Raw genomic sequence first — 27,692 nt, 5'->3', positions numbered from 1 at the left:
GATCCAGTAGGTTGTCTTATCCTCCTCATCTCAGAACTCTCAAAAAGCCCATATGTATTCAAAAGACATATTATGTGTTCTTTTTTCCTAGTTCCCAAGATCGTAAGAACTTGTTTCATATTTTTTTTCCCAGCATTATAGCTTGTCTGAGATCTAAGAATTTCTATTGAGTATATCTTTCAATGCTTTCATTAATCATCTGTACCTTTTCTATCAGTTTTTGTCAAAATCTCATTATTTTACTGTAGGAAAAAGTTAATTTGTGCATTAATTCTGTTTATTTTTATTACAATTTATCATCTTTCAGTATACTGCAATGTGAATTAACCTTCATAGAATCATTCATTATTTCATTTCTCATCTTAAGGTTTCGAAGTCTTACATGCTTTTTGGTTTTGTTTTTCTTTTTTAGGAGATTAGAAGTAGGGATTTTCTCAAGTATGTAGTTTGGAGTTCTGTAGCTTGCACAAGATTTGACTGGAATGCTGACATTCATGGCAGAAAACTGGAAAAGTAGTAGTTGCTGTTGTTATTTTATTTTAACAAGCTAGTAATTTGAAGTAGTTAGATGATAACTGAACAAAAAGTTGGTTTTTATTTTCATTTAAAACCAAAATTAATGTTGAATGCAGTTTTTAAGCTTTGCATAGTCAGAAGCTAAAAAATTTCCCTTCATAGTGTGTGTAAAAGAGAAAGCTTCAAGTGTCTGATAACAGTTTGAAAGTAGAAGTGTTTATTAAGGTTTATGAGAGACTTTTTTAAAGAAATAACAGCTTTCTGCAGTTGATAAACCTGCTCTAGGGAGGCGCTGAAGAAACTCCACTTTACGCATGCCATTCTGTCAGTGTCAGCTTTTATATGTGAGGATGAGGCCTTGCACAAACATGAGTTAGGAAATTCAGTTCCAGTAACAACTGTAACGTAATACCCACGTGTCTTGTGGTATTAGGAGCTGACTTGTGTTAAGAATCATAAAGAATCAGCAAGAAAAGGTATTTAAGGATGCTTTCATTTCACTTTCTTTTTCTTTTCACTATGTGCAGTGTTTAAATTCAGACTCTGATGAGCTAACGTAATGGGTTTATTTTTGAAAACAGATGTTTGCTTTTTTTTGACTTGGCTGCAGTGTAATACAGTAAATTTAACTATGCTCAGTTTTCTTTATTTTTTAAATTCAATTGTCTTGCACAGTACATTTAAAAGTGGTGTAGTTCTTGCTCCCTGACTTCTCTCAGCAGCACTCAGTATGCTGGTTTTATAGTGCCGGCCTGTTTAAGTTAATTTAACTCACTTACTTAGACGATGAACTTAGCTCATTTCCCTCAAGGAGCAATAGCACAGTGCGGTGCTCAACCTAAGAATGTCCTTTCACAGAAGGACTCTCAACAGTGTGTTTACTTTCCCAGTGCTTTTCTTCTCCCACAGACCTGAAATGATTCTTTTACAAGTCTTTGTGCAACTTGGGCAAATCTACATTTGCCTAGAGCTTCCCTTCTGCGCTCCCTCCCATTTCTGCCCCCATCCCTTTGGTGCATCCTTTATACTTTCTAGCTGAAAAAGACCTTTAGTTATTTCCATTTTAGTTGTTCTATTAAAAGACAAAAAAAAAAGAAAAGAAAACCTTTTGTCTTGTTTTTATTTATTACATGAAGAGTCATGAAGGAAGGAAGAGTTCTATTTCCCATTCTGTCTTCTCCAATGAAGTGCATGAAGGGGAAATAGAGCAGGTAGTGTTTATACTAACAGATTTAATTTAATTTTAACCTATAATCAGATGAATATGATTTTGGGTATAGTCTCAGAGGATGCTGTATAAGTAGTGTTTCACTAGGTTGCTGTTCTAGTGATTGTCAGAAATTCTATTCCCAGCAGCTGTGGATGGTTATTTAGAACTAAGGATTAACTTAATTAGAGAGGCATGCTAGGTTTTAAAAGGCCAGCACCCAAACATGTATTTATGACTTCTGTATCTGATGGCTTCATGACAACTCCTGAGCCAAGCTAGAGAGATGAATCAGTGACTGTAGGTCTGTGTGGTGACTGGGTACAGTACTGTGTATGGCTGGTGGAGAAGCAAGGTGGGAAACAGCGGGGGTGGAAATTGTGTGTGTATGCTCATTCCAGCCCAGGAGTTGTCTTGCAGCTGAAGAATGCGTGGAGGACTTCTGAACTGAAGCCAAGTCACTTATCTTTCATTATGCCATCAAGTACAAAGCAATGTGATATTTCAGTTTGAAAATTTGACACAGTAAAGGAAAATAATACAAGTGGTGTTATTTAATTATTAGCTATATCTTCTATAAGCAAGAGGAGATTCAAGGCTGCCCAGAGCATTGATAACAAGTTATATGAAGAAGATCTGGAGTTCTTGTCAAAAGCCTTACCCTCTCCGTGACTGATAAGATTAGTAGTCTTGTTATTGGAGTAAACATTGAGGAATATTGTACATAAGGTTTGTCTAAACATTCACACTCTAATCTCTGAATAGTCATGAAATATTCAGTTTTAATTCAGGCATTTCATAATCGTGAATGTATCTCTTAAGTATAAGGTTCTTTTTGGGCACAGTAAACTATAGGTTTACATACAGAAACTAGGTTAAGAAATTTGCAAAGTGTACAGGCTCTAAGCAAGTTAGTTTTACAAGAAATTTCTATTTGAAATGCAAATCTCACACTGGGATTTACAGGGTGAAGCTAGCCGAGCTAAATGAGTTTACGGCATTTAGACCAGTTTGCTCTGCACTTCCTGGAAGATCTTATTACTTAGGTTAATTATGACAAACAGGATTGCACTTTCTTTATCTGTGGGCTGAGCTCTAAAATATTGTAAGCGTGTGGCTTACAGGAGTTGATAATAATTTAGACTTACATCTGCTTAACAGTGAAACTTTGTCTATTAATAGCTAGCAGTTTCTAGCGATCAGAGGAAAAAGTTAATTCTTCTTAGGGACGTGAAAAGGTGAGTAGATTGGTTCTTGTATCTTACTGCTATGTAAGTTAATGCAACGTTATGAAGTTCAGAATTTGCTAGGGTTGAAGCTTTTTTTCTGTGATGTCATAGAAGCTTTTTCAGCTCTGCTGAACTGAACAAAAACTATTTTCAAATATATATTTATATATGTAGAAAATAGTCACGGTGTTCTGCATGTGTTGATGTCATTCTGGAATTAAGGCTGTAAGAAGAATTGCAATTAAAATACCAACGCACAGAAGCTATTTAGGGTCTCAGCATGCTTTGAGATTGATACAGGTGTCTTTTTTCTTTAACAATACTTAACAATAGCAAGGAAGAATCCACAGTTTCAGGGTCTTCTATAGAACTAGATCAAAAATTGTAACTGGAGATTTATGAGATTTAACAAGCAGTTTCATAACAATGCTCAGAACAGTCAAACTGCAAGAGGGAGTGTCTGGGAAAAGAAGACTTGCCTGAAGCAAAAGCAACAGGTCTGTCTAGAAAAAGATGTCAAGCAAGTAATATTACATTATCACTCTGGAGCAAGGTGCCTTACTTTATTTAATGAAGGGTTGTTTGATCAGCAGATTTTACTTTAGCTTGATTCAGTTAAGCAGAAAATACACTGCAGATACAGGTGAGAAAACATGAGGGGTGTGGAGGCTGGGAGGAGATAGAATGAAGTTTTTGTGGTATTTTTTTTTTTCAACAAAACTTTGTTTTATCTCAAGATCTTGATTGAGAGCTTTCTATAAGTTAAATTTCAAGTTTATAATATTTCAGTGTTTTCTATAGGTTTTCCACTGTAGATGGTCAAAATCTGTTTTTGATGTTTTTAAGAAATAGTAGTTCAGCTTCTCTTGTTACTAATAATTTTGCAGTACTGGATACTTTAAGGACACAACCATAACTTAGAGAATGAACAAGAGCATGTAGTGTATCCTAGTGATAGAAACTCTATGCTGCTTTTAGTATTTTTCATTTCTTTCTTCCTTCAAATTTGAGCTAGGCTATTGTCCTGATTTACCAACACAGCTGGTGGCCATAGATTTCTGGGGGAGTGGCTGTTCTCTTCCACATCCACCCAAGCAGCAAGATAGCCTATGTGCCTCTTTGGCAGCTGCTTACCATTGATTTCTCTTCATTGAGGTGATTGTGGCCAATGTTGTTGCTTTGAGCTAGGAGGAAAAATCACAAGCAAGGTGACTTATTGCAGTTAAAAGCAGGGTATCTCTAATGTTTTTAACGAATCTGCTAAGCGACTGGCTGATAAATATGATAACAGAAGATGGAACTCTATCAAATTAAGGAACTGATGCAACAGAATTGGAGGAAGTGTCTAAAATATTCACATGTAAACGTTCCAAAGCTTTAAGCTTATACCAGCTGACGTAGTGACTTTCAGGATTATTCTGAGGATAATTAGTGTTATTTTCAATATCATTAAATGAAATATTTGGGTCAGTAATAAAGATTAGAAGGAATTCAGTTACATTTAGCATTGTTCATACTTAAATTATTATTCTGACAAGAATGGAAAGAAAAATCAACATTTATCCTCATGGATGTTTGCCTTGTGAAAGATTGTGTTTTTTTTTTTAATATGGCATTCTTGTGCTGCTCTTTGAATCTACTTGATCTGAAATAAGATAATAGCTTAACCATTATGCCAAGCCAAATGGCAGAGCTCAAATTAGAACCTAGTAATTTCAGACATTTGTTCCTGCAGTTGTCCCTTTAGATAATGGTTGTATGTGTTTACCAGAGTGGATGTAGCACACAGCTGACGGATAACATAGAAGTTATTAAGTTAGTTTTCTTTGTACTTTTGTGGTTTTTTCATCAGTACTTTGTCTCAGACTTCATGATTTATAAACAAGAGAACAATTTTAATTGCTACCAATTGTTTTCCACTGCATCGGTCTAATTACTGATTTTCAGTATTTCTTATGATGCAGCAATATGGTCTCAGCCTTGAGTGTACTTTTAAGGATTGCCTTTTCTGGTGGTCCATCAGAAATGACAATTTAAAAGATTACATTTTTATTTTAAAGCTGGCTGTATACTCTGGCATCTGATTCAGGTGTTTAGGAGGTATCTAAGAGCAAATGTAGGTGGTTTAGCTATCAGTTGTGACATTGGTCATGATGGCCGCTGCCAGTGGTTATCACTGAATGAACACCATACAAATACATGAATGTAAACTGTAAAATTCTTCACATAAGAGTGTGATAAATACAGATTTCAGAATTTCTCATCTTGGGGCGCTGTAATGTGAGAGTCAGAAAAGAAGAACATACTAGATATAGTTATTTTGGGGGTTGAGCCAGCAACATGTTTGTATGCATTTACTCTTCACTCCTGTAGCAGGAGTCAAATCACAGCTCATACAGTTTGGTCTATGTAGTTTTCTTCAGGAACAGTGAAAGCCATATTTGCTCATTTATTGAAACCCTCTTCTAAAGGTTGAAAATACACAGAGCTTTGAATCTAGAAAACTGTTTTTAAGAATGAGGAGTGGACAAATCTCAGATTTCCGGTGTTTGAGATTTGTTTGGTTTTGTTCCTATCTGTATTTTCTTCTTTTAGCAAAATACCTTAAGAAAAAAATTGAGTCAGTGATGAATGAGAACTTTGGAAGTCCCTATCTCGTATGAGGAATAGGAACAATTTGTTAGTTTTCATATTACAAGGCTTAATTTTTGATAGTGTGGAGTTTGTTTGGATGCCTTAATATGTAATAAAAGAGTGAAATATTTTCTCTATTGGGTTGGTTATGGTATAATGCATATGATTTCATCTGTCTTTCAGTGGGAAGAGTAAAGTTCCCAACAAGTTGCAGACCATGGCTTCAGATGCTAGTCATATGCTTGAAGCAGCTTTGGAGCAGATGGATGACATAATTGCAGGTATAAATAAAGCATTATTACATCAAACTGTTTACATATTTAACCTTGGTCATCTTTTTCCATCCTACAATTTTTCTGTTTTTAATTTTTTTTCAGTTTACACAAATCCCCTGTTTTTGTGGTTCAATAGTTATGTGAGGAAAATTTTAAGTAATGTAATGAAAGAAAACCTACAATTCTATCTCGGGCATGTAAATATGGAAATAAGAGATTTAATTTGTTCTGATGTTATGCAATAACTTTAAGAAATACTATTTCAGGTGGTAACTTCCAATTTTATCAAGATTTCATGGAAAATAATTGATCAGTCATTTAGTTCACTGTTAAAGCGTGTATGTTAGATTTCTGGTTGTTTGTTTTGTATTTGTGTGTTTATTGAAAAATGTGATGTTTTCAAGAAGTATTCAGTTATCTGGATAGCATGGATCTTTATTTTACACACGTGTTAGTACGTATTTATAAACAATGGGATTTTCTTTGTGTGTGTATTTATATATTTATAAAATAACTTAGTTATTGGTAATGTTAATGGCCTAAAATTCAGAAAATATAGCTCTTTTTGTTAGCATTCATATCCAGGAGTGAACTTAGCACTTTACTTTTACACAGCTTTCTACTAGAAAGGGGTATGGTGCCAGACAGAATTTGCTGTCTTTTGGTTCTCTTATGGTAACCCAATTAAAACTTCTTGTTTCAACATTGCTGCATCCAAGAAGAGAAGGTAATCCTGTGGTTAGGACTCATAGCCTTGGGGTTTGTGCTCACACAGTGTTCAGCATGAGCTCCTAAAAGAAGCATCTGGGTAGGGCCATGATCTCACTTTTGTACAACGGAAAATCATTTACTAAATGGTCTTAAATTTAAATTGTGATGCCCATGCTGTGCATTTTTTAAAGCTTATGCTTTAAAAGTGGCAAAGCAACAAAGAGACCTGTGTGGTCCTGAATCATCTGCATACATCTAGATATTATTTTTTCTTTATTGATGCATGCATCTTTATTTCTGAAAATTTTCCTTCTTAGGAGAAATTCTTTTCAGAAAGCTTCTATTTTTCAAGAGGAGAAACTAAATTTAAATAGAAGACTTCTAATTTTCTAAGATTACATACTGATTTTCTTCCAGGAGTTGTGGTATGTTTTCTTTTGATAGAAGACGTTTGAAAATTTATCATGATTTTGATGATTTTCAGATTTGTTCCATAGATTTTCATCAATTTCATTATTTTGTTTGAAGAGTGTGCTCCCAACATATTTTGAATTGCTCAGTATTTCCTCATATAATGGATAGGATGCTCTGTAATCAAAAACTAGGTCTATTTCCTTGCACATATTTTGTGTACACTTCCTTTTGCCTGAAGATACCATTACATATTCTCTTTCAAAAATACTTGCCAGACATGTAGGCTGTATTATCTTTTTCACTGAGAAGATAACATTACCACTCAGTAGCATTTCTATGACTAGCTCTGAAAAACAGCTGCTGTGAGGTTAGTTGGTAACATAATTGGTGTTTACTGTTGGATTGTTTTATATTTCTGTTTTTGGTTTTTTTCCTGTTGTACTGAAAGATTATCAATTAAATATATGACAATATGGCAATATACAACTGTCTTAAAATAAATCATCACATACTTATTTCTTACATCAAACTGGTATAATCTGTGTTTATCAGTGGATTGCACGTTCCATTGAAAGCTGTTTTTCCGTGGTGTTGTTGCCCATCAAAACAAAGATTTAGATGTTCTTGTTGTCTGTAGTGTTTGTAAGAAATAACCTGTGCATTGCATGTCCCATTCACAGCTATTTTTCTCAAATCAGAGAATGGCTTGAGTTGGAAGGGACCTTAAGGGTCATCCAGTTCCCTTTTCATCTACAAAGACCTCCAGGTCCTTCCCCTCAGGGCTGCTGTCAATGAGTTCTCTCAGACTGTAGTCATATCTGGGTTTGCATCAACCAAGTGGTGCTGATTCCCAGACTCTAAACCAAAAAGACTTAGGTGTGCTCCTTATATGTAGAGTTTCATTCTGCAGTGGCGAGAATGAATTGACAGCTTCAGGAGAGTTGACTTTGACTTTACATTATTTTTTTTTCCTAACTTCCAGTTATATTCAGTATAATGTGGAACAGAGGCTAATATAAAGATATATAATGGAGGGGAAAAAAAAATTCCAGGCACGTGTTCTGTGAGGTCTCAATTTTAACTGAATGATTCCCAATGGATTTCAGAATTATATCTACCCATACCAAAATATATATGTATAAATTACTTTGTTCCTTCACTTATTTTTAGTTGTAACACAACTCTCAAAAAAATTTGAGAACTCTTTGTTAATTATTATTTTCCATTACTTGAAATAGAAAAGAGAGTTAAAGGTAGGATAACTGAAGTCTATTCTGATCATTCTTTTCTAGCTGATGTTCTGTGTGTTCCAGAACTGTTTACTGCATTTTCTGGTACAACTGAGGGACTGAATGTGTCTGCTGGAGCCTATACTTGGATACCGTTGATTATTCCAATTTGTCTCAAATTGAGGGATGTAGTTACTATCCAAGTTTGATTTTCTCTAATTCAATCCAGTAGGCTTCTGTATGCAATCTGGGGAGGGACTGGAAAACAGGAATATTCTTTTCTGTGTGGTGAGAGAAGAAATAGTGTACAAAACTCCTTTAGGAAAGAGTTTTCTAACTTCAGATTTACAAATACTTTATTATGCAAATATTGGGCAAATAATCTGCACAAGTGTAGGAGCTTTTAGACTAATCTAGAAACAGCAAAAATAAACTGTTCTGAGTATTTTGTCATGATTGGAGATCGTGAAAATTATCTGCTGAGTGTTTTTTCAGCTCACAGATAGATGGTATCTTTGTACAATCTAGGTAGCATTAGATTCAAAGACTAAGGCAAAATTTCATGACTATTGGAAAAATAGCTGGAAAAAGAGGTATCCCTTAGAATAAGGCCTGAGTGGGTACTGGGAACAGCTTTGTTCTTTTCATGACCTCAGAAACCTTTGCTTCAGGCATAAAATGACCTTTGATGGTTGATTTAGGGAACTGAAAAGTCTAGAAATATTGGCAACTAGCATTGGTTAACTTTTGAAGTTTGAGTAGGGGTAGAGGTGTACATATACATGTATACACATATGTATATTTAGATATGTATGCATATATGCAAATAAAAAAATCTGTTTAGTAAGAGAACAACCATAAATTCTTATATTAGCTGCAGTTATCACTAAAGCATAGGGCCCTATTCTAACATTTTGAGGAAAGAACTGGACATAGAAATACACAATACAAATATTTACAGATCTGTAATCCTACTTTCAGCCTTCTAATTGTGAAAGTAAAGTCCGTTACTTCAATCGCTAACGTACCTACTGTATGATTCTGGTTAATGGAAATAAAAAGTCTTATAGTACTTTGTGCATCTGAGTGCACTACAAAATATATTAGCATTTAGAGTGCATGAGAGTAAGATTGTCAAACATGATTAACAAATTAAATTTCTTTGGGCTTGATCAAATTTGACAGGTAGGTCAGCGTTCCCAAGCCTTTAATGCTTCAGTACATCTTTACTGATAAGCCACCCTCTTAGCAATATAAATTAGGCATGCTAAATGGTTGGCTCTATTTGGCTAAAATAGCAATAACGACTAATGTGATTGTCAATGAACGTGACTTATGCATTAGCCAGAATGCCTTGCACTCGAAACAGAGGGATTTTTTTAAAGAACAAACTCATAGGTCAAATCTGTCTGCATATTCTTTACTTGAAGTGCACGTTTATGATGTTGCCTCCCTCCATATCTTGTCCAAGTCATTACTTCCTCATTTCTTCAATTTGTACCCCATCTATTAAAATGGATTTCTCCACAGGATTATAAATTTTGCTTAATTTATCTTTCCAATAAATCATAATGAATTAAAATAGTTTTTAATTTCCTCTTAGTTTATGTCAAAATATTTGTCTGTAATTTGGAAATTCATTATTTCCTTTTGTGAACAACAGTTGTAAGTTTAAGATGTAAAAATTAATGTCACAATATTATAGTCCTCTGTAGCTCCAGGATTTCTTTAAATTCAACAGTTAATCAGTGTAATTATTTTAATCTTTAACAGGAGATCTGGCAATTAATTAATGAAATATAATAAGAAATACATGTTATCACAAAGGCATGTACTATTATTTCAGTATTAGTACTGGAAGATTAACAAACCGAAATAATTTTAATTTTAGTTTGTCAGTATTTATTTGTGTCAGTATTTAAGAAAAAAGAGAAGGGAAGTTTAAATTCCCTTCTCTTCAGGGGCAGTACACTTGCATTCAGCCATCACCTTGGCTGTGTACTACAAATCCAGCCATTCCCACACCCCAGAATAAATAAATAAATAAAGCTACAAGAGGAAATTATCCTTAGGAGATAAGTAAGACTTCTATTTCTTCTATTTAAGTTTAATGTATTTTCCTCAGGAGAGTTGTTAACCAGCATGGGAAGGAAGACCAGTTAATGGTGGTTTTGTTTTTCTTATTTTGTTGATTCAAAATGTGGTTGGTGGTGGTGGTGGTTGTTTTTGTTTGATTGGTCAGAGGTGAAAAACATAATTGGAATGTTGAAAATGAAGGAGCTGGAGATCCAGAGCTACATGATGTACTTTGTGTGTTGGATTACCAAATGAGCTTTAGTTAGGTTATCAGAAACTGGACTGAAATTGCAGAAATTGACAGAAAGTACTAATACACGTATTTGAATCCCTTTGAGTGGGTTTTAGGTTTTGTAGAGTAAGACTTCCTGAGTTCCTATGTAAATAACAGAAAATCTAAAGATTTTCTAATGACCACACACTTCACCCAAAAAAGATCAGACAGATATTTACTCTCAGGATTCAATCAGAATGTAAGCACTAGTCTCGCAGCTCTTTAAATGAAGAAGATAGAATTCTCTGTTCTGCTTCATAAGGATTTGAAGCTGTCCAGACTAGACAGAGAGCACTTAATTCCATTTTTTGTGGTCTGTTCTGGAGAGATGTTGTATATGAAATGTATGCTGGGTATCATGCAGCTGATGGGCAGTGCAAGCCTCTTGTGATTGTGTAGAGCGAATACTGAATGGCCCCTACCTGTTTTCTTTTCAGTTTTATATACTACCAGTTTTTATTTTTACAATTTTTATCTTAGTTCGTGGAATTTTCACATTCAAAGTTTAGTTTCTAAATAACAGTGTAGAGCTTAGTTATAACTTGTAGTACAGGGATCTGTGCAGAATTTCATTTCTGTTACCAAAGTGACACAAACTACAGCTAAAGAAATGACGACAGACACAGAGTAATTGAAATAATTAGTAATTTCTTTGTTTATGGATTGAAACAACTGCAGTGACTTTCTTATATTTTCTAAATATATGGTAATTGTGTTAATAGGCTATGCTTCCATTATGATTACAATATTTCTCTTTTTACTTGTTCATGTTCAGTAATTCAGGCTTTTTTTCTGTACAAAAGAGATGCTATATCTACAGTACTTGTTTGTCTTGATACTGCTAGGTATTAATTAAGGTGAGCATTTTAGAAATTCTACTGTAGTGACATTTTGAATCATTACCTAGAAAAAAAATTTAGATCATATAGCAGTAGAGATATTAAAAAGGAAATGAAATAGTAGATGACTTGAAATCAGATCTTAGGTAGAGGAATATATAGCTTCCTATCATTAACTATTCTGTAAAAACGCGCTTCAAGGTAGTAGGAGGGTGGGAGAAGATTAAAAAAAGAAAGTGACCTTCAATTCTCTTGAAAATTAGATGAAATTAATAATAATGAAGTTAATAGAAATATTTTGTGCTTATTTCTAGTTAAATGTTTATCTTCATTTTGTTGCATTTGTTATTGCTTGTTAGATGCTAGAGTTTAGTTTCAGATACTTGACCTTAGAAAAGCTAATTAGTTAATTTCTTAGTAGCAAGCAATAACAGATCTATAACAGTCTTGGATCTTTTAAACCTTTAAAAAATCTAACATTTTATGTACTTATTCAATCTGTAATTTTTCATACTGACTCTCTGGACTTCTTTTTTTATTCCTTAACCACCTTTGAAGCCAGGAACTCACAAACTACATGTGCACATGTATAACCGTTACGTTTATTTGCTACTGTATTTTGTTGGATTTTATATGCACTGTAGCTTTTAAGCTATGACCTTGCATAACTGCTAAAATGCAGTTTTGGTGTGTGTTTTAAAAGTATATGAAAATCATGTCAACTTGAATGATCATTGCACTTGTTAGGCATTGTCTACTTATTCCTTACTCAAGGTTGCCAGAGCAACTTGAAGTTTGGAATTTCCTCAGTTTTGAGTGCTTAACCTCACAAGAGATCGTTACAGCTATGTGGGCTGCTGTCCCAAACATGTTTCCCGTATTCTCACTATTGTAAGCATATTTTCTCACAGATGTGGGGGTCTGAGCACAAGATAGAGGGTCAAGACCTCCTAAATACTGTTTGTAGTGCTGATGAGATCTCTCTGCAAACAGGTGAATACTACAAAAACTCACAGAGCACAAGCATTGATAATTTGTTTCCTATAAACACTTACAAACTTACAGAAAATAACTTCGAACATCTGCTTTTGTGAAAGACAAAGCTATCCTTTGTGATCAACATGGTCTTTGATTTCCCTTGAATGTGGTCTTGCCTTTTCAGCAAAACAGCAGAATTAGAAGATTTCTTAAAAATAGGAGTTAAGTCTTAATTCATAATATAGAAATCTTTGTAACAGAAATATTTTCAACCCTTTGTCTCTGACTACAGAGAAGCAGGACTGTCAACGTAAAACACGAAAAACATAATGATAAGCTGGACACTGATAACAACATTACCTGAACTTAAATACTGCATTGTGTTTATGCAAAACAAAATCTGTACATCGTAGGTGTTTGGAGTAAGTTTTGGCAGAACTGAACTCAAGGCAGATATAGGATGTCCTAGGAATGTCACAGCATGAGATGAGATTTGTGTGAAGAGAGTCCATCCGTATGTGCTGGAATTTCTATTAGTGTAATAGATTTGCAAGTACTGCTCTCCTAGATTAATTCTATAGAAGGATTAATGGAATGTTTATGTCACTGTGGAGAGGCAGAAATTGCCTACCGATATTTTATTACTTGTCTCTGTTGTTAAAACTTCATAGCTAAAATTCAGACAGGCAGAGAACATGTCCTACAGTTTGCTATGCAAAGTTTCAGAAAGTTTGACTTGAAGAGGAAAGACTGAAACTGACTTCAGAGTATCATGTTGTCACATTCCACTGGCATAGCAGCAAAGGGTAGAAAAGAAAGAGAAATGTAAGTAACTGCCAATACAGTATGTGTTAAAGGTCAGTTAAACCATGACAGTTGTAGCTCCTTATAATTGAAAATCTGAGACACAGAGGTTCTTCTGTGGTTTATAGAGCATTGTCTGTTCTTCAGTGCATGAGTCACTTGGTTGTTCAGTGGATTTCCAAGACGTAGATTGAAGCAAGTTTTACCAAACACAGGATTTCTTTAAATTCAGAATCACAGCTGTTCCATTTTCTACTTTAGGTGATGAAATAGATTAATTTTAAGAAATCAGACAAATATGATTTTTAAGGAACAAGATGCTTTTATGTTTTAACAAACTGGATGCAGTTATTTTCCTTCTGACTGCAGAGATGCATCATTTCATTAAACATTATTCATGTTACCAATGGCTTGCTGCAAGTGTTACAAAATTTTAATACTTAAAAGGGGTACTTGACTTGGCGATGCTTTTAAATGACTAGTGGTTTCACTGGACCTAAATACATTTTTGCCTATGGAGAAATGTTTCAAAAGGGATGAGATTGATGCAAATTTGTTGTCCTTTACTTAGTCTTTTACTAAAAAGCGTTGATTGCGTTTTTCCTGTGCTACTGATACTTAACCTCAATTACAACATTATGATCTGTGTTGTCCTACCTTGACTAGAGCTGCTGCTGCAAAATCCATCCTCCTTTTTCCACTGGCTTTTAAGACTGCTTGGCTTGTGTTTCCGGATAAGGGGGATCATTTTGTTGCAGTTGTGTGTACAGTACTTAATGTGCTGAGCACCACCACTTCAAATCTGTAAGGATGTAAAAGGAAAAGAGTTGAGTAATTATGTAGACGATTTGCATATGAAATTATAGACAGTTCTTGAAAATTGTCTGAAGCATTCTGTATGTGGTTGTAAATAAAGCTCAGCTGAAAATCATCCAAGCTACGTGAAACTTGCATCTGAATGTGGTCTTTAACACTTCTAGCTTTGGAAACTTTTCTAGGGCTTCCTGCTAATCCAGTTTAACTGTTACTGTTCACTGCAGTTAAAGATCTAAAAGCACAGATTTGAGGATCAGCTAATGTGAGGTATGATTCAAAACACGCTGTTTGTGATGTATTTTGCATTACTTTATTAAAAGAAAGGGTTGTGCGAGTTACCTCTTCACTCCTTTGAGAGAAGAGTTAGGAAGGAGACGGCTGAACTGTGTCTCATCCAAACTTCAGTGCTAGTATACATAAATTCAAGTTTTCAGGGCTATCTTCAAGAGAAAAAGAGGCTTATCCTTCAAAAGAGAATTATACTTTGTGGAGTTGGAGAGAGGAAGTACTTGGACAACCCATATACTCGTTGAGTAAAAACTCAGGTAAACAAAAAAAGCTCTGTAGCAATGTAATGATGATTGACTGAAAGGCCAAAGTAAATGTGTTTATAATTTCGTTCGGAGGTGATTAGAACAAATGACAAAACTCAATTATTTGAGCGTTTCAGCCTTTTAGGAAGCAATCTGTGCCCCAGCACAGAATTAGTTTTTGGGTTATGCTGGTTTTATTTCGGAAGTAGAGGCATGTCCTACTGTTGAGGTGAGTTTGTTTGCTTTGGATTTTTTATTTTTTATTTTTGTGTGTGTGTGTTGTAGCTATTTCTTAATATTTCAACTGTTTTCTGTACTAAAAGCTGAGATTTTCAGGAAAAATCTCTTCATACACTAATGGTCGAGTTTAATATTACAGTATTTCAGGAAATTTTAGAATAGATTGAGATTATATGGATCAATGCAGTGGAGAATTAGTAGAGGGGCAAGGAAAAGTGAGAGGTGATCAACAGGTTTTATTGCTAAAAACAATAAAAAATGAAAGACAGATGAATGTCTATAATATAAGCTGAGGACAGAGGATTTTCAAATTGGCCGGATTTTCTGATTTTTATGTTAGTACTGTTTAGCAATTTACTTTTACGTGCTGCAAATACTGTTGTTTTCTTAATAGGTTATGTATTTGCCCAAAAGGGACTTTTCTTTGAAACTATTCTGCTAATTGCAAGGAACTTTGAACACAAAATGTGCCTTGCATGGTCAATGTGTAACTTGAAGGGTTTTTATATTCCTTTTTTTATTCTTTCTAAAAAGTAGCAAACGTTAACCTCCTTCGTTCACTATCTCTATGTGAAAGTGAGAAATCAGCAGCTTGTCTTTATTTGATACTTCCTTTTCTTTCTTTTTTCCCTCCTCTAAAGTAGATATTTATTATGATTAATTGTGATGCCCTAGAAAAACATTGTGTTGAGTTTCATATAAGTATAATGATATAAAATTCCCGTGTCCTGTTTGCCCTTGGAAAAGAAATGAGACACAGGAAGACTCTGACTTGCTTAAGACCATACAATGAGGTTGTTGGATTTATTTTTTTTATCATAAGTTCAGAACAACACTCATTTTTCTGGAGTATCAATAAAATTCTAGTGGTTGAACCACATCATCTCCTTCTTCAACTGCCTATACTAGTCAGATACATACGAATTTCTGTTAAGAGTAGAATTTACTTGTAAGATATAGAAGTCTGCACTGTGGCATCTCTTTTTGTTTGTTTGTTTTGTTATAGTCTGAAAAGAGGTCCAGTTTCTCACTGTCTGGAGCTAAAGTTTAATGTATTTTGCAGTCTGATGTGAAGATTTTAACTAATGCAAATTAATGTATTTACTCCTACGCACTTTTGGTTTTAGTTTTCAGGGTGTGTTCTTGTCCTTCTGTCGAACAGCACATCTATTTAATATGAAAATAAAGAAGCAAGCCAATGATTCACTGAAATCTAAGCAGTAAAATAGGAGGTTTTCACAACTAAAATACTGAATTGAACTGTCACAACTTTCTATAGGAATTTTAAATTATTTCCTGTAGAAGGTAGATATATGGTAGTAATGATGCATCATGTCGCCATGGTAATCAACAAATGGAAGATAGAGGTGATAAGCAATGAGGCGTTTAATGTGGTAAGGGAAGATGTGACCAGTATTGTCCACAAGCAAGTTACAGTGGCTTGTGCAGTTTGGCTGCCTATTTGCCTGTGTAAACTGCCTGAACTTCTAACATCATTAATTTAAACCCAGAACATTTGTTTTAAGTCTATATTTATCTTGAAGCATTGGCTGTGGATCTAAAAGCATATACCTGCATCATTGGTTGCAGGCATGAGAACTTGTTTGGATTTTTTCTTGGATTGAGTAGATTTGCGTTTATATTTTTCTCTCCAATGCTTGTATCTATTTTTTCTATTCTTTATATAAAAAGCTTTCATAGAATAGCAGAGATTGTTATGGCAGAATGGTGTACATCTCTGGGTAGAGATAAATGCTTCTTTCCAGCTATTTTACTCATTCTATGTTTATTTTAAATTCTTAGCCTACTGAAGAGATAGACACCAAAGCTGATTATGGAATAATTCTGAATCCTGCCTGCATTTCTACTGTGAAAAGAACTTGCTAAGAAAAAGAGTGAAAAATTTAGGATGGAGTTCTTCAAGAGGCTTGGGCTCCAGACCCCTCACCAGCTTTGTTGCCCTTCTCTGGACGCACTCTAGGACCTTGATGTCTTTCTTGTAGTGAGGGGCCCAAAACTGAGCGCATCACTTGAGATTTGGTCTCACTGGGTCTGAGTACAGAGGGATGATCACTTCCCTGCTCCTGCTGGCAGCACTATTTCTGATATCTGTTTGTGTGTATCTGTTTTGGAAAGTAAGAATTGAGCCTTATTGGACAAATGAAAAGATTTGAGATGATATGATCCGAGTTCCCCTTGTATGCTATTTGCAAATCTTCTTTTTGTAGCTGTTACTGTGCCGGATTCAACTGCACTAGGAAGTAAATAAACAAGGAGGACTAAGCTCACATAGGTAGCTAGGAGGATGTAAATAAGCTAGAAACCATCTTTTAGTAGCTAGAGTAATCAAATTCAACAAAACAGATGGCCATCTTAAAAGGAAATATATATATATATATATAATATATATACAACTGGATATTGAAGAAATATTATTTTGGCTGCAGTCTTAGACAGAAACTAAGATGAGATCTTATATTTGACATTTCAAAATAAACTCATAAGTAACACAAGTGAATAGGACTAAATATGAAAAGATATTACAACTATATTAAATAGGTAGGAAAGATAAATGTTTTGCTTTAAAACAAACAAAGGAAACAACCCATGCTACTGAGCACTGCTAAATCTCAGAAACTTCTAAAGATGCTTTTGCACAGTTTTAATACAAACAATACATAAATAGAACATTAGAATTGAAACAAAGCAGTCTTCTGCATAGGTAATTGGTCTGTTAGAATTCTAGTCAATAAAGCAGTGATTGAAGAAGAACATCTGGTTAATATTATTTATTTTTCCCTTAAGATTATTGTAAAGGTAAGCATTTGCAAAATGAGAGACAAAATATTCTCTTGGGTTGATGACTGACTGAGATGGGAAAACAATGTTAGGATTAAATGATCAATTAGTGATCTGGCCAAAAGCCAATCTAGGTGCAGAAGGCAAGTATAGTAGTATGTGTTCAATGTTATAATGTTCAAGTATATTAGAACATAACATTAATGCATTTGTGAGTTTTATTTACTAAGTTATTTATATAGTACTTTATGTAGAATACCACTAGATGTGTTGGGTTCAAATAACTTGTAGTGTTCAGATATGAGTAGATAAATGACCATAACAGACAAACTAACACTGATTAATGCAAAGTGGTGTGAACTATGTTACTGTCCTCCTCTCAATCCTTTTATTTTGTTAGTACCTCCCATGAAGCTGAATAAGAGAAAACATGGGATTGTTTGTGCCAGAGAACAGGAATGAGTATAGACATGAGTGCAATCTGTTATGTACATGGCACAATGGACCTTTCCAACCTATGAACCTATAAATTGAACTATAAAAAGTAAAGCCAGTACAAGCAGAAACCAATGGGTGTCAGATGAAACTCAGAACTGAAAGCAGGTAGCTCAAAGAAATAGGGCATTAAAGCAAAAAGGATTCAAATGAATTAGAATTTATAGTTCTCCCTTTATTGAGATGTTTTTGAGATTATTGATGCCAAGAGAAAGTCAGAGAGTGGCTGCATCTTAAAGGTTTTCTTTTTTGTTTTTTGTTTTTTTATATAATTTGGAGAGCTCACAAAGCTCAAAACTTCTGCTGATTTGTTCTCTGTGATAAGTGCTTTAAACCTGTTTAAGGTTATGTATTTTTCCAGTTCTGGTAATGCAGTTTATTTTCATTTGAGTTTCTTGTCAAAGTGCTGAGTGAAGCTCGCTTGTTTTGCTTGAAAACACTGCTCTGTGTGGAGACTTCTACGTAGCTGAGAAGTTACTGACATCTCATGGTAACCATGGAAAACTACAAGTGATTTGTGGTGAAGTTTGGAGTCTGTAATTTAACAGACACTGCAAATATTGTCTAGGTTGAATTATGGTTGTACATAGCTCTCCTGTTTAATTCTCAAGTGCTCATTACTTACCTAATAACTATGTTATTTCTAAGCCTTACTGGAAATTTTGTAAGTTGTCAAAACTTGAAATCTAAACTTAGTAGTGTGTAGCAGCTAGGCACTTGCCACTTAAAATGAGACTTCCCTGTTTTCGCTTGTTTTAGGTACGAAGTCAGCTGCAGAGTATGCTAATGGTGCTTATGATATTGTATCCCCTGCTCCATCTGTATATTTGGGCACATTTCAAATTTTGCATCTCCTGGAAGATCTAAAGATGGCATTGGAAATGTTAGAGGATCCTCAAGAGAAAGAAGCACTGCGAAATCAAATTCCAGGGGCCACAGCAGTGTGTTTAAAGGAGTGGTTTGAAGAGAATCTGGTGAGTAGTTACATCTAGCTTTATCATTGTGTTTGTAAACAGCCTTAGGACAAGTATTTTGATGCTTCAATGACTTTTATAAGAACTGAAATTCTGCTTTCTTAGAGAACTGTAGTGGATATTAAGTAATCATAGAAAGCTGTTGATATTACCACTTTATGAGGTGATGACTAAATCAATGCAGGAATATAAAACGTTGGTACACCTTAGGTTTTGGTGGGTGTAGTGAAAGCAAACCTAAAAGTGAACTTTTCTGTGACATTTCTTGCTTTTAATTGTTTTTGTTGATATTCATCCTTTGCTGAAGATAACACACGTGTGTATATATAAAGCTTTTCGTTTTTAAACTATCAGTTTGGAATTTGGTGACCTTTACTGAAGGGAGAAATAGGAATAAGATAGCAAGGTAAAGGACAGAGAAACATCTATGTTTCCTTTTCCTTACTTGTTGGTATTCTGAATCTCCAAGGTATATTCTACACCAGGCAATGGTGGTATGAAAAGAGCATTAGCTTCTGTGTGAGAGGTGTTTATATTGGGATAGATGGGGAATACGTTTTTGGCTATATTGAAAGGAGTAAGCCTTATCCAGATGAGGACAGAACTTCTAGTGCGGAATATTGAGATTACTGTGTTCTTTAAATATTTTGCACTGTCCTGAATTGAAAAATCCTACCTATTTTAAGGATTTTCATATGCATGAGGAGATTCGTGCATGGTAGGACTGATATATATTTACTTTTTATTACAAAATGTCCACTAAATTCAGTCTTAAAATATGCATTGGTCCTTCTTTATAGCTTTTGTTCATATGTTTGGTTTGGTTTGTTTTTTTTTTTGTTTTGTTTTGTTTTTGTTTGTTTTTTAAAGGATAACAACAACAAAAAAACTGTATGCATGCAACTTCCATGCTTTAAAATTCTGGTAGCCCTGTGTGGATTCCTGTCAGGAGTTGAGTGTGATAATCAAGTCTTGCCTTCTCTTAATTTTGTAATTAGGTTCCATTATTAGGAGTGAAACATTGCCAAGTGTTTCTGAACAATTCTGTTACTTATACCAAAGATGTAGGAAAATTTAGCTGTGTCTAAGGTGTGAAAATGTCAGGATTTGTTTTACATCTGACACAATTCTTTGCTTGCTTCCTCATTTGAGGGCATTAATTTTATTTATGTATGTATTTTTAATGGAACCTCTGGTAGTGATTTAGTATTTCAGATGGAGTTGGATTTTGTAGTCATCATTTGTGGAAGTAGTTTGCACATATTGGAAATTTATGCTTTTTGCTAAGTCTCCTTTTTGAGTTTCTGTGGTCTGTTATCTGTGAACATCAAGATACTGAATTGACAGTACAGCTGAGTGAAGAAACCTTACTAGCATTGATCTGAGATAGATGAAGTAATGTTGAATTTAGACAGTTACTACATGTAAGGGAATGATCGTATAACAATTTCTGTTATTTTAGAAAACACACTTCTTTTGACAAAGCAAAAATGGAATAAAGCTTGAATAAAAGTAGACTTTTTACTACTTAAGAACTATATTAAAAATGTGTGCCTAGAAGTGAACTCATGCAGTGCTTTAAATGTTTCATGTTTGTAAATTTTTTGGCCTGAACAAACTGAAGAACGAAGAAGAGAAGCATTGCCATAAGACACTTAAAAGTATTTTCAAGGAAACTTCAAATACATAAAATAATTTAGAGTGTGGTTTCACTGCTTCTTGTTAAATATTTTAGTACTGCCAATGACCACATGACACATCACAAAGTAGATAGTAATTTCAACATTAAAAATTAACTGTTGCAGTAACAACCAGCTATGTTTGACTTAATGAGCTGTGAGAGAATACATTTAGCTACGGTTTCGTTTTAGAACTGTCTACATTGTTCATTTATTTATACATCTTTGTTTATCACTTTTCTGAGTATAAAGAAGCAGCCTAGTGTTCTTACAAAGGTACTAAAATAAATTTAAAAATAGGTGAGAGCTCTTACTTTTGTGATTGTAAAACATGATCTTTCTTCTGGTAGAACATTTATATTTAATTTCAGCCACTTCATTTTGTAGCTTTATATACTGACCCTTAAAATGCTGGTTCATGAAAACTCCTGAGTATTTTCCTGATGAAGTTTTTTTTCTCAGAAGATTTTGAAAAATGTTTTTTGAATGTTCTAAATTTGAGGAAACAGGGGAGAGAATTATAGAATTGCTTAGGGGTGAGGGAACCTTAAAGATCATCTAGTTTCAAGCCTCTGCCACAGGCATGGTTGGCAACCACTAGATCTAGTTGTCCAGGATCCCATCCAACCTGGCCTCCAGGTATGGTGCATCCACAACTTCTCTGGGAAATCTGTTCTAGTGCCTCACCATTCTCTGAGAAAAGAATTTCTTCCTAATGTCAACCCTAAATCTCCCCTCTTTTAAATAGTTTGAAGACATTCTGTTCTATCGTTATCAGGCCGTGCAAAAGATCTATTGCCCTACTACTTGTGAGCTGCTTGTAAGTACTGGAAGGCTGCAATGAGGTCTCCCTGGAGTTTTCTTTTCTCAAAGCTAAACAAGTCCAGCTCCCTCAGTGTTTCTTTACAGGAGAGGTGCTTCAGTCCTCTGATCGTGGGATCAGGGTGTAGGGATACAATCCCCTCTCTCTGGCCACTCATCTTCTGATGTAACCCAGGATACCATTGGCCTTCTGGGTGGAAAGAGAACACTGCTGCCTTAAGTCCAACATTTTGCCCATCAGGACCCCCAAGTCCTTCTCAGGGCAAGATATGTTTATTATTTCCAGTTTGAAATACTAGATGGATGTTTTCTGAGCAGTTGTTCAAGTCACATTTTGAATGACCGTCTTCTGCTGTGCTCCAGCTCGTTTTCAATGAGTTGGTGATGTAAGGAAGCCCTGAACAGGTGGATCTGGTCTTCCAAGTTCCTCAAACATGTTAGAGTAATTCTTAACACACAGGAAGCAGAAACGTCCTTCATGCATACAGATCTTTACAGATCTTTATGAATACTAGAGAATGCCTTAGAGCTAGTGGGGAGGTATATATGGCGTGCATGGAATTTTCCAAAGCTGGGATGAATTTATTTATTTTAACATTCCATTGTTGCTTGTCTGGGAGTCAGCTTTTCATGATCACTGTCAGTGACTGCTCACTGTATGAGCTGTTCTTCAAAGATGGGAAAATCTTTTCTGAATGAAGTAAAATAAGCTGAAAATACCTTTTCAGTAAGTAGGTTTAGATCTCTTTCTTAAAATGATGTGGTGAGGTTAGTTTTCTGGAGGTTCTTTCACCCGTGTAATAAACAATAATACTTAATAAAGTCAATTTTCAATTACAATGACCAGAAGAGATTAAACAGAATTGCGTTGTGGCCCATAGGCTTTTAGTGCTCATGAAAGAAAGATAATATTCTTGTTATAACATCAAGGCTTGCTTCTTATGTCAAGTTTTCCAAGATTTCAAGGTAGTTTAGTGACATACTGTAAAGTTCAGCCCTCAAGGGCAGTCCATACCTAACGGGCTATCCGTACCTTGGTACTGTCAAAGGGACTGGAGGCCTATTCTGTAGGAATTTGTGATTGTATACAGAAATTGTTAGCCTTCAAAAGAGCAACTATGATTTATTTATATTAGCTTGGATTCCATTTGCCTTGGACTCTTTCAACTATGGTCCTCAGTGGTTTTGCTCTAAGTCACGGATTATCACATTTGTCTTTACTTTTGTGCCTAATGCTACGGGCAGAAATGGTTTTTCACTTGACATTATCTTTGCCATTTTATTTCTGGCTGTGTTGCTTTTTGTTGTTTTAAATATGAGACGCTGCATTAATTTAACAAACGTTAGAGTAAATATATAAATGCTTTAAAATACCTACAGAGTAGGCAATAATGTAATGGTCAACAAAAATACTCAGTTCAAATACAACAAAACATTTTCATGTTTTGTGATGTTTCAGAAATAAAAACAAGTTATAGTTATTTTTAGACTATGCATTTATAAAACAGCATACAGTAGGCTGGCATGTTTCTTGTCTTTGTAAATAGATGAGCCTGTCTACATAACATTTGTCATAGTCTTTTCCAGGATGCTGATTTTTGTCACAAGTAAAGCAAATATGTTCAAATACAGCATGCATCAGTTTGTTTGTTTCAGTAAGTTTCATCTTGCTCTGTGCTTCAGAAATTGTCAGTTAGTAATTAAGACTCTCTCTTGCTGGAAATGCTCAACATATATTGAGAAATGCTTTTGGGAATCTATGAAAAGGCTATCTGCTGCTACTTTTATTTTTTTTTTACCTGTGTTCTTGTGCAGGTGCATTCTCATGTTTTTTACCTCACTCTCCAGTTCTTACATTTTTCTGCAGCACAGGAATGACAGGTGTGTGAATTGGCTTATTGGCAACATTTCTTCTGGATAACATACGTTCCTAACCCCTTTGTTTCCAAGGCAGTTCAAACATGATCAGGAAGAACCCAGAGTAGCGGATGAAGGAAAACATTGATTCTTGAGTGAATAGCTAGTTTATTTTCTCTGTTTTATTTACATGAGTCTGGAGGCATCAGAGTGATGTTGGGGGCTTACTTTATTTTATTTGGTTTGATTATTACTTCTCCACTAAAATAGAAGTTCGTGCTCAGTGAAGAACTATGTGTAAACACACACTTCCTTCTCTTGCTTTTTTTTTTCTATTTTTTTTAACACAGCGGTAACCCGATGAAGCAATCCTCTCACTGCAACATATTTTCCATGTTTTCACACTGCCCAAAGGAAATAACCTGCTTTTCCACAGAAATTGAAAAGTATTCTAAGCAAATCTGGGGCAGTTAATCTGAATTCATTTGGTGCCTGAAACTTTTTCAGGCCAAAGCTCAAGCCGGACATGAAGTTCAGCAAGCAGGTGACAGGCTAGAAGGGAACACGTGACTGTCTGGAATGCATGTTGTCAACATTCATAGCTGATAAGATGCAGAAAATTCAGACACGTTTACCTTTAAATCAGGAAGAGTGATTGTAACAAAATCAAGAGACCTTTGCATGAAATCCGGAACAAATGACAAGGCAAAAATAAGGTATGTGTGTGATTTAAAATAATTTTAACAGGAGAAATTGATACTCGCCTAGCTGTAGATGCTACGCTGAGGCACTTGTAAGTGGAATAATACAATTTTCTTTTAGTATTTTATGGGGTTTGTTTTTCTTCTCTCTACTGTAAGATAAAATCATCAAGACATAGTGTGTGGAGGAACATTTTAAGGGAGTACAGAGTTCATTCTGCCACTTTGCTAAATAAGCCCAATGTAAGTCTTGCAGCCTGTGCTTTGAAGTGGATGAAACATGGATATGGGATTCTATTTGCTGTGCTTGCTGATACGTAGTGATGTGAGAAAGTCTGATGCATTTGCTATACTCTGTAATCAGATAACTCACTTTCTGTTGAATAAAAATACCCTAAGCTCTAGAGATTTCATGTTTTAATCTTAAGAGAACCCCCTTAATCTTCAATTTGTCAGCTATGACAGTCTATCACACAGAGAGAGATGTACTATATTGAGTGCATCTTAAATGATTTTTAAGTGTTTTTTTTTTTAATGGATGCCAGATGACATGAACTATTCAAGAAAGAGCTGCTCTCATCAGTGTTAACATAAGTATGTTTGATGTACAGAGCAACTCAAGTACATTTAGGTGCCGTCCTGTGGCATGGCTCAGTTTTGAAACGATCTTATATCTTGATTCATTTTCTGTCAATTTTGGTTATACTAGCATGTTTAGAAGACTTACAACACACTGGTTTTTAAAAGCTTTCAAATTTTTCTTAGGTCTTCTTGTATTTATTGCTAACCATTGCTTGAAGGAGGCCAGTAGTCTAGTTTTACATTCTTTGCTTGTCACTTGGTAGATCCTAAGAAGTCAAGCATTGGGTCAAGAGGATCAAGAATAGTAAAGTTCTTTGCCAGAACCCTTTATTTATCTGTGATTTCCACAGTTTGGAGGGTGGAGAGATGGCTAAGTGTGACAGACCTTTTAAGAACTGCTTTTCAGGGCATTATACAGCTTCAGATTTCGAATTCTTTGCATACACTATTAGTAGGATGGGCTGCTTTGGCCCTGGCTCCAAGTTCTTGTACTTAGTCTTAAATGCATGTATGTACTTGGCTGTAGGAACTGGGGAAAAAAGAAAAAAAAGACAATAAGTGGAGCATAGTAAATATTCTGAGGTCATCACTAATATCCTATGGGGACAGCAGCACTTTGGTCATAATAGGCATTGCCCGAAGCCTTGTCGTCTTATATGGAACAATCAGTTTCAGAAGTTAAGATCAAATGCGCTTTTAATTAGAGGGAGATATCAGGTTGGGAAGTGGAGTTTGTTGGGAAAAATTAGCATGTAGTCATATCTACTGTGCAGAGGCACTAGAGGACACCGCAGCAACAGGAGGGAGTACTTTTTAAACTTCCTTTCTTTGCCAGAATGTTGCTTTGCATATGCGTTAATCTTGGTGTCGGAAGGTTGAAAAGATGCCATTCCGTGAGGCTTCAGCAGAAGCAGACAAAAATCTTAGGAACGGTATCATCATCTTTTGTTAAGATGGAAAACTGTCTTTCTGGCAGTGCTTATGGAATAATTAGCTTATCCACTGAATTGTCCTTGAATTCCTCCTTTTTTGTAATGTCTTTTGTGAGGACAGGCCAGTAATTCAAAGATCATAACTTATTTTTAGTTTTAGTTAGGGCCTGAAATAAACTAAGAAGGCTGAGTAGAGTTACAATAAACAGAGAGTAAAACAGAGACAGGAAATAGGGGGTCTTTGGTAATGAATTCCAGCCACTCTTGAAACAGAAAGCCAGGGACAGCATTACTTGAAAATAGTTTCACAGTGACAGCTTAATAATTTTAGGTTGTTATTCAGCATTAAAAGTGAATAGTTTCTGCAGATTTATACTGTTCTTGAAAGATCCCTTTTTAAAGACCATTTAGCAAGTTATATTTTTAATGTTTTTAGAGTTACGTTGCTAACTGATCTGCTGTTTAAAAAAAACAGATGTTTGGGGGAGAGTCTGAAGTTTATACAGTTGTGCGTTATATATACATCTGTGAGAAGCGTTTGGGATAAGGCTGTGGGACAGAGGCAGTAGATTTAACTTGAAATGCGTACACACGTTCAAGAATTTAGAAGTAGAGGGGTTTAAAGGGGAAGAAGTCACGACTGTATCCTGTAGAACAAAGCAGCGTGCTTGCTTCCAAAAGTTTCTTTTAACCCTGGGAACGTGACTGCTGAGATGGGCCCGAAGCATGGATGGTGAGATTGATATTTACAAGCACTTCACGTGGCTGAAGCGGGTAAGTGATTTGCTGTTCTTTGTTTTGTCTTTGTAAATGCACGTAATGTAAGTCAGAATTCTCAGCTTTGCGGAAGGAAACACAATGAGTGCCTCAGACGTGAAATATTGTAAGTTCATTTATGAGAAAGGAATTGCTGACTTTTTCTTCAAGCAGGAGGGAGAAGCTTGAAGGGGGGGAGACTGTGCAGAGGGACAATCAGCTGTCTATGTCTTTAAAAACAAAACTCTAGAGTCAGTCTTTGAACAAATGGCAGTAGATTCTAGTCAGCGCTCGTGCTTTCCTGAGATTGTAATACAGCAAAGCATATTATACAAAGGAGTGTATGGTAAAAAATGAAAATACGTTGTTTACCACGCTGTGGTTTAAAATTAAGAAATGTTTGCACTGGTTCTTCACTTAATTCTTCATTAAGGGAACTGCATGAGATCTTCTGGTGTGCTTTTGTTTTGGATTAAAATGGTGGGTTTTTTTCTTCATGCTCACAGCTCTCTGATTAAAATATGCTTTTTAAAAAGGCAGTGCTATAATCCTGATTTCTGTGATGAATGTGAATTAACTGCTTAATATAAAAAGATTAATTTTTTGTTTTCCTGTAAAATTAAAAAAAAAATCTGATATCTGAGAGAAATTGAGTGTTTGTCTGCTTCTATATATCTTAGGTTGTAATATTTATTTTTCAGTTTTTGAAAAATCCACAAATGGGATGAGAGTAGATCCTTCACAGTAAACTACTGTTTACTGCTCACAGTGAACTGTATTGTAAATTATAATATTGATGCAATTATATGTCTTGTAGGCAACATATCTTCCCATTACACACATAAAAATCTATTTTTAACTGCATACTTTTGTTACCAATTCTATGCATGCTATTTATGTTAGTGCTTCTGCATGGCCCTAGATTAAAAATTCATGCATACGTATATGCACTCACTTTATTTTTAACTGGCTATGTAAACATAAAATGCAGGTAAATATCTGTGTTAAATGTGAATAGGAACTTGGGTAGCTTATTTGAATGAATATAAAAAACTTGTGATATTGAAGTCTTTAACAAAAGCTTGAGAATGTTCAAGTTCAGTCAACTTACAAAGTATTTGCACTGCTTCTGCAAAACACACGTATATCTGAGTATGGATGGGGAGGGGATTAAATGGGGAAACGAGTGGGTGAGTGAAGAGGTGACAGGAAGCAGTCGTTGGGAACATTAAACTAATAGTTTGACTTGTTTTGTACAGTTAAAACTGTACAACTCCTGTAGTTTTTGAGATCGTATTAATCTGTTATTTAAATGATGTT

General features: G+C 35.1%; 1 protein-coding gene across 3 annotated transcripts in view; it reads left to right on the top strand.

The window, feature by feature from the left end:
* Positions 1–2,907: 2,907 nt before the first annotated feature.
* Positions 2,908–27,692, top strand: part of PPFIBP2 (PPFIA binding protein 2) — a 73,251-nt gene continuing 48,466 nt past the window's right edge. For 2 of the 3 annotated variants that reach the window (XM_065755347.1, XM_065755346.1), the window contains exon 1: positions 25,075–26,390. In XM_065755347.1, the coding sequence (XP_065611419.1) occupies positions 26,343–26,390 (48 nt within the window). In that variant the 5' untranslated portion in view covers positions 25,075–26,342. Of the gene's footprint in view, positions 2,962–5,769; positions 5,868–18,828; positions 19,044–25,074; positions 26,391–27,692 lie in introns of those variants that run through there. The other variant, XM_065755345.1, reaches the window with a different exon arrangement.

Source organism: Cyrtonyx montezumae, unplaced genomic scaffold (assembly GCF_038088225.1).
Source record: "Cyrtonyx montezumae isolate F1298 unplaced genomic scaffold, pur_monq_1.0 scaffold_10, whole genome shotgun sequence".
Classification (NCBI taxonomy): Eukaryota; Metazoa; Chordata; class Aves; order Galliformes; family Odontophoridae; genus Cyrtonyx; species Cyrtonyx montezumae.
Note: the sequence above shows the minus strand (reverse complement) of the source record. Positions and strands in the feature narration are given on the sequence as shown.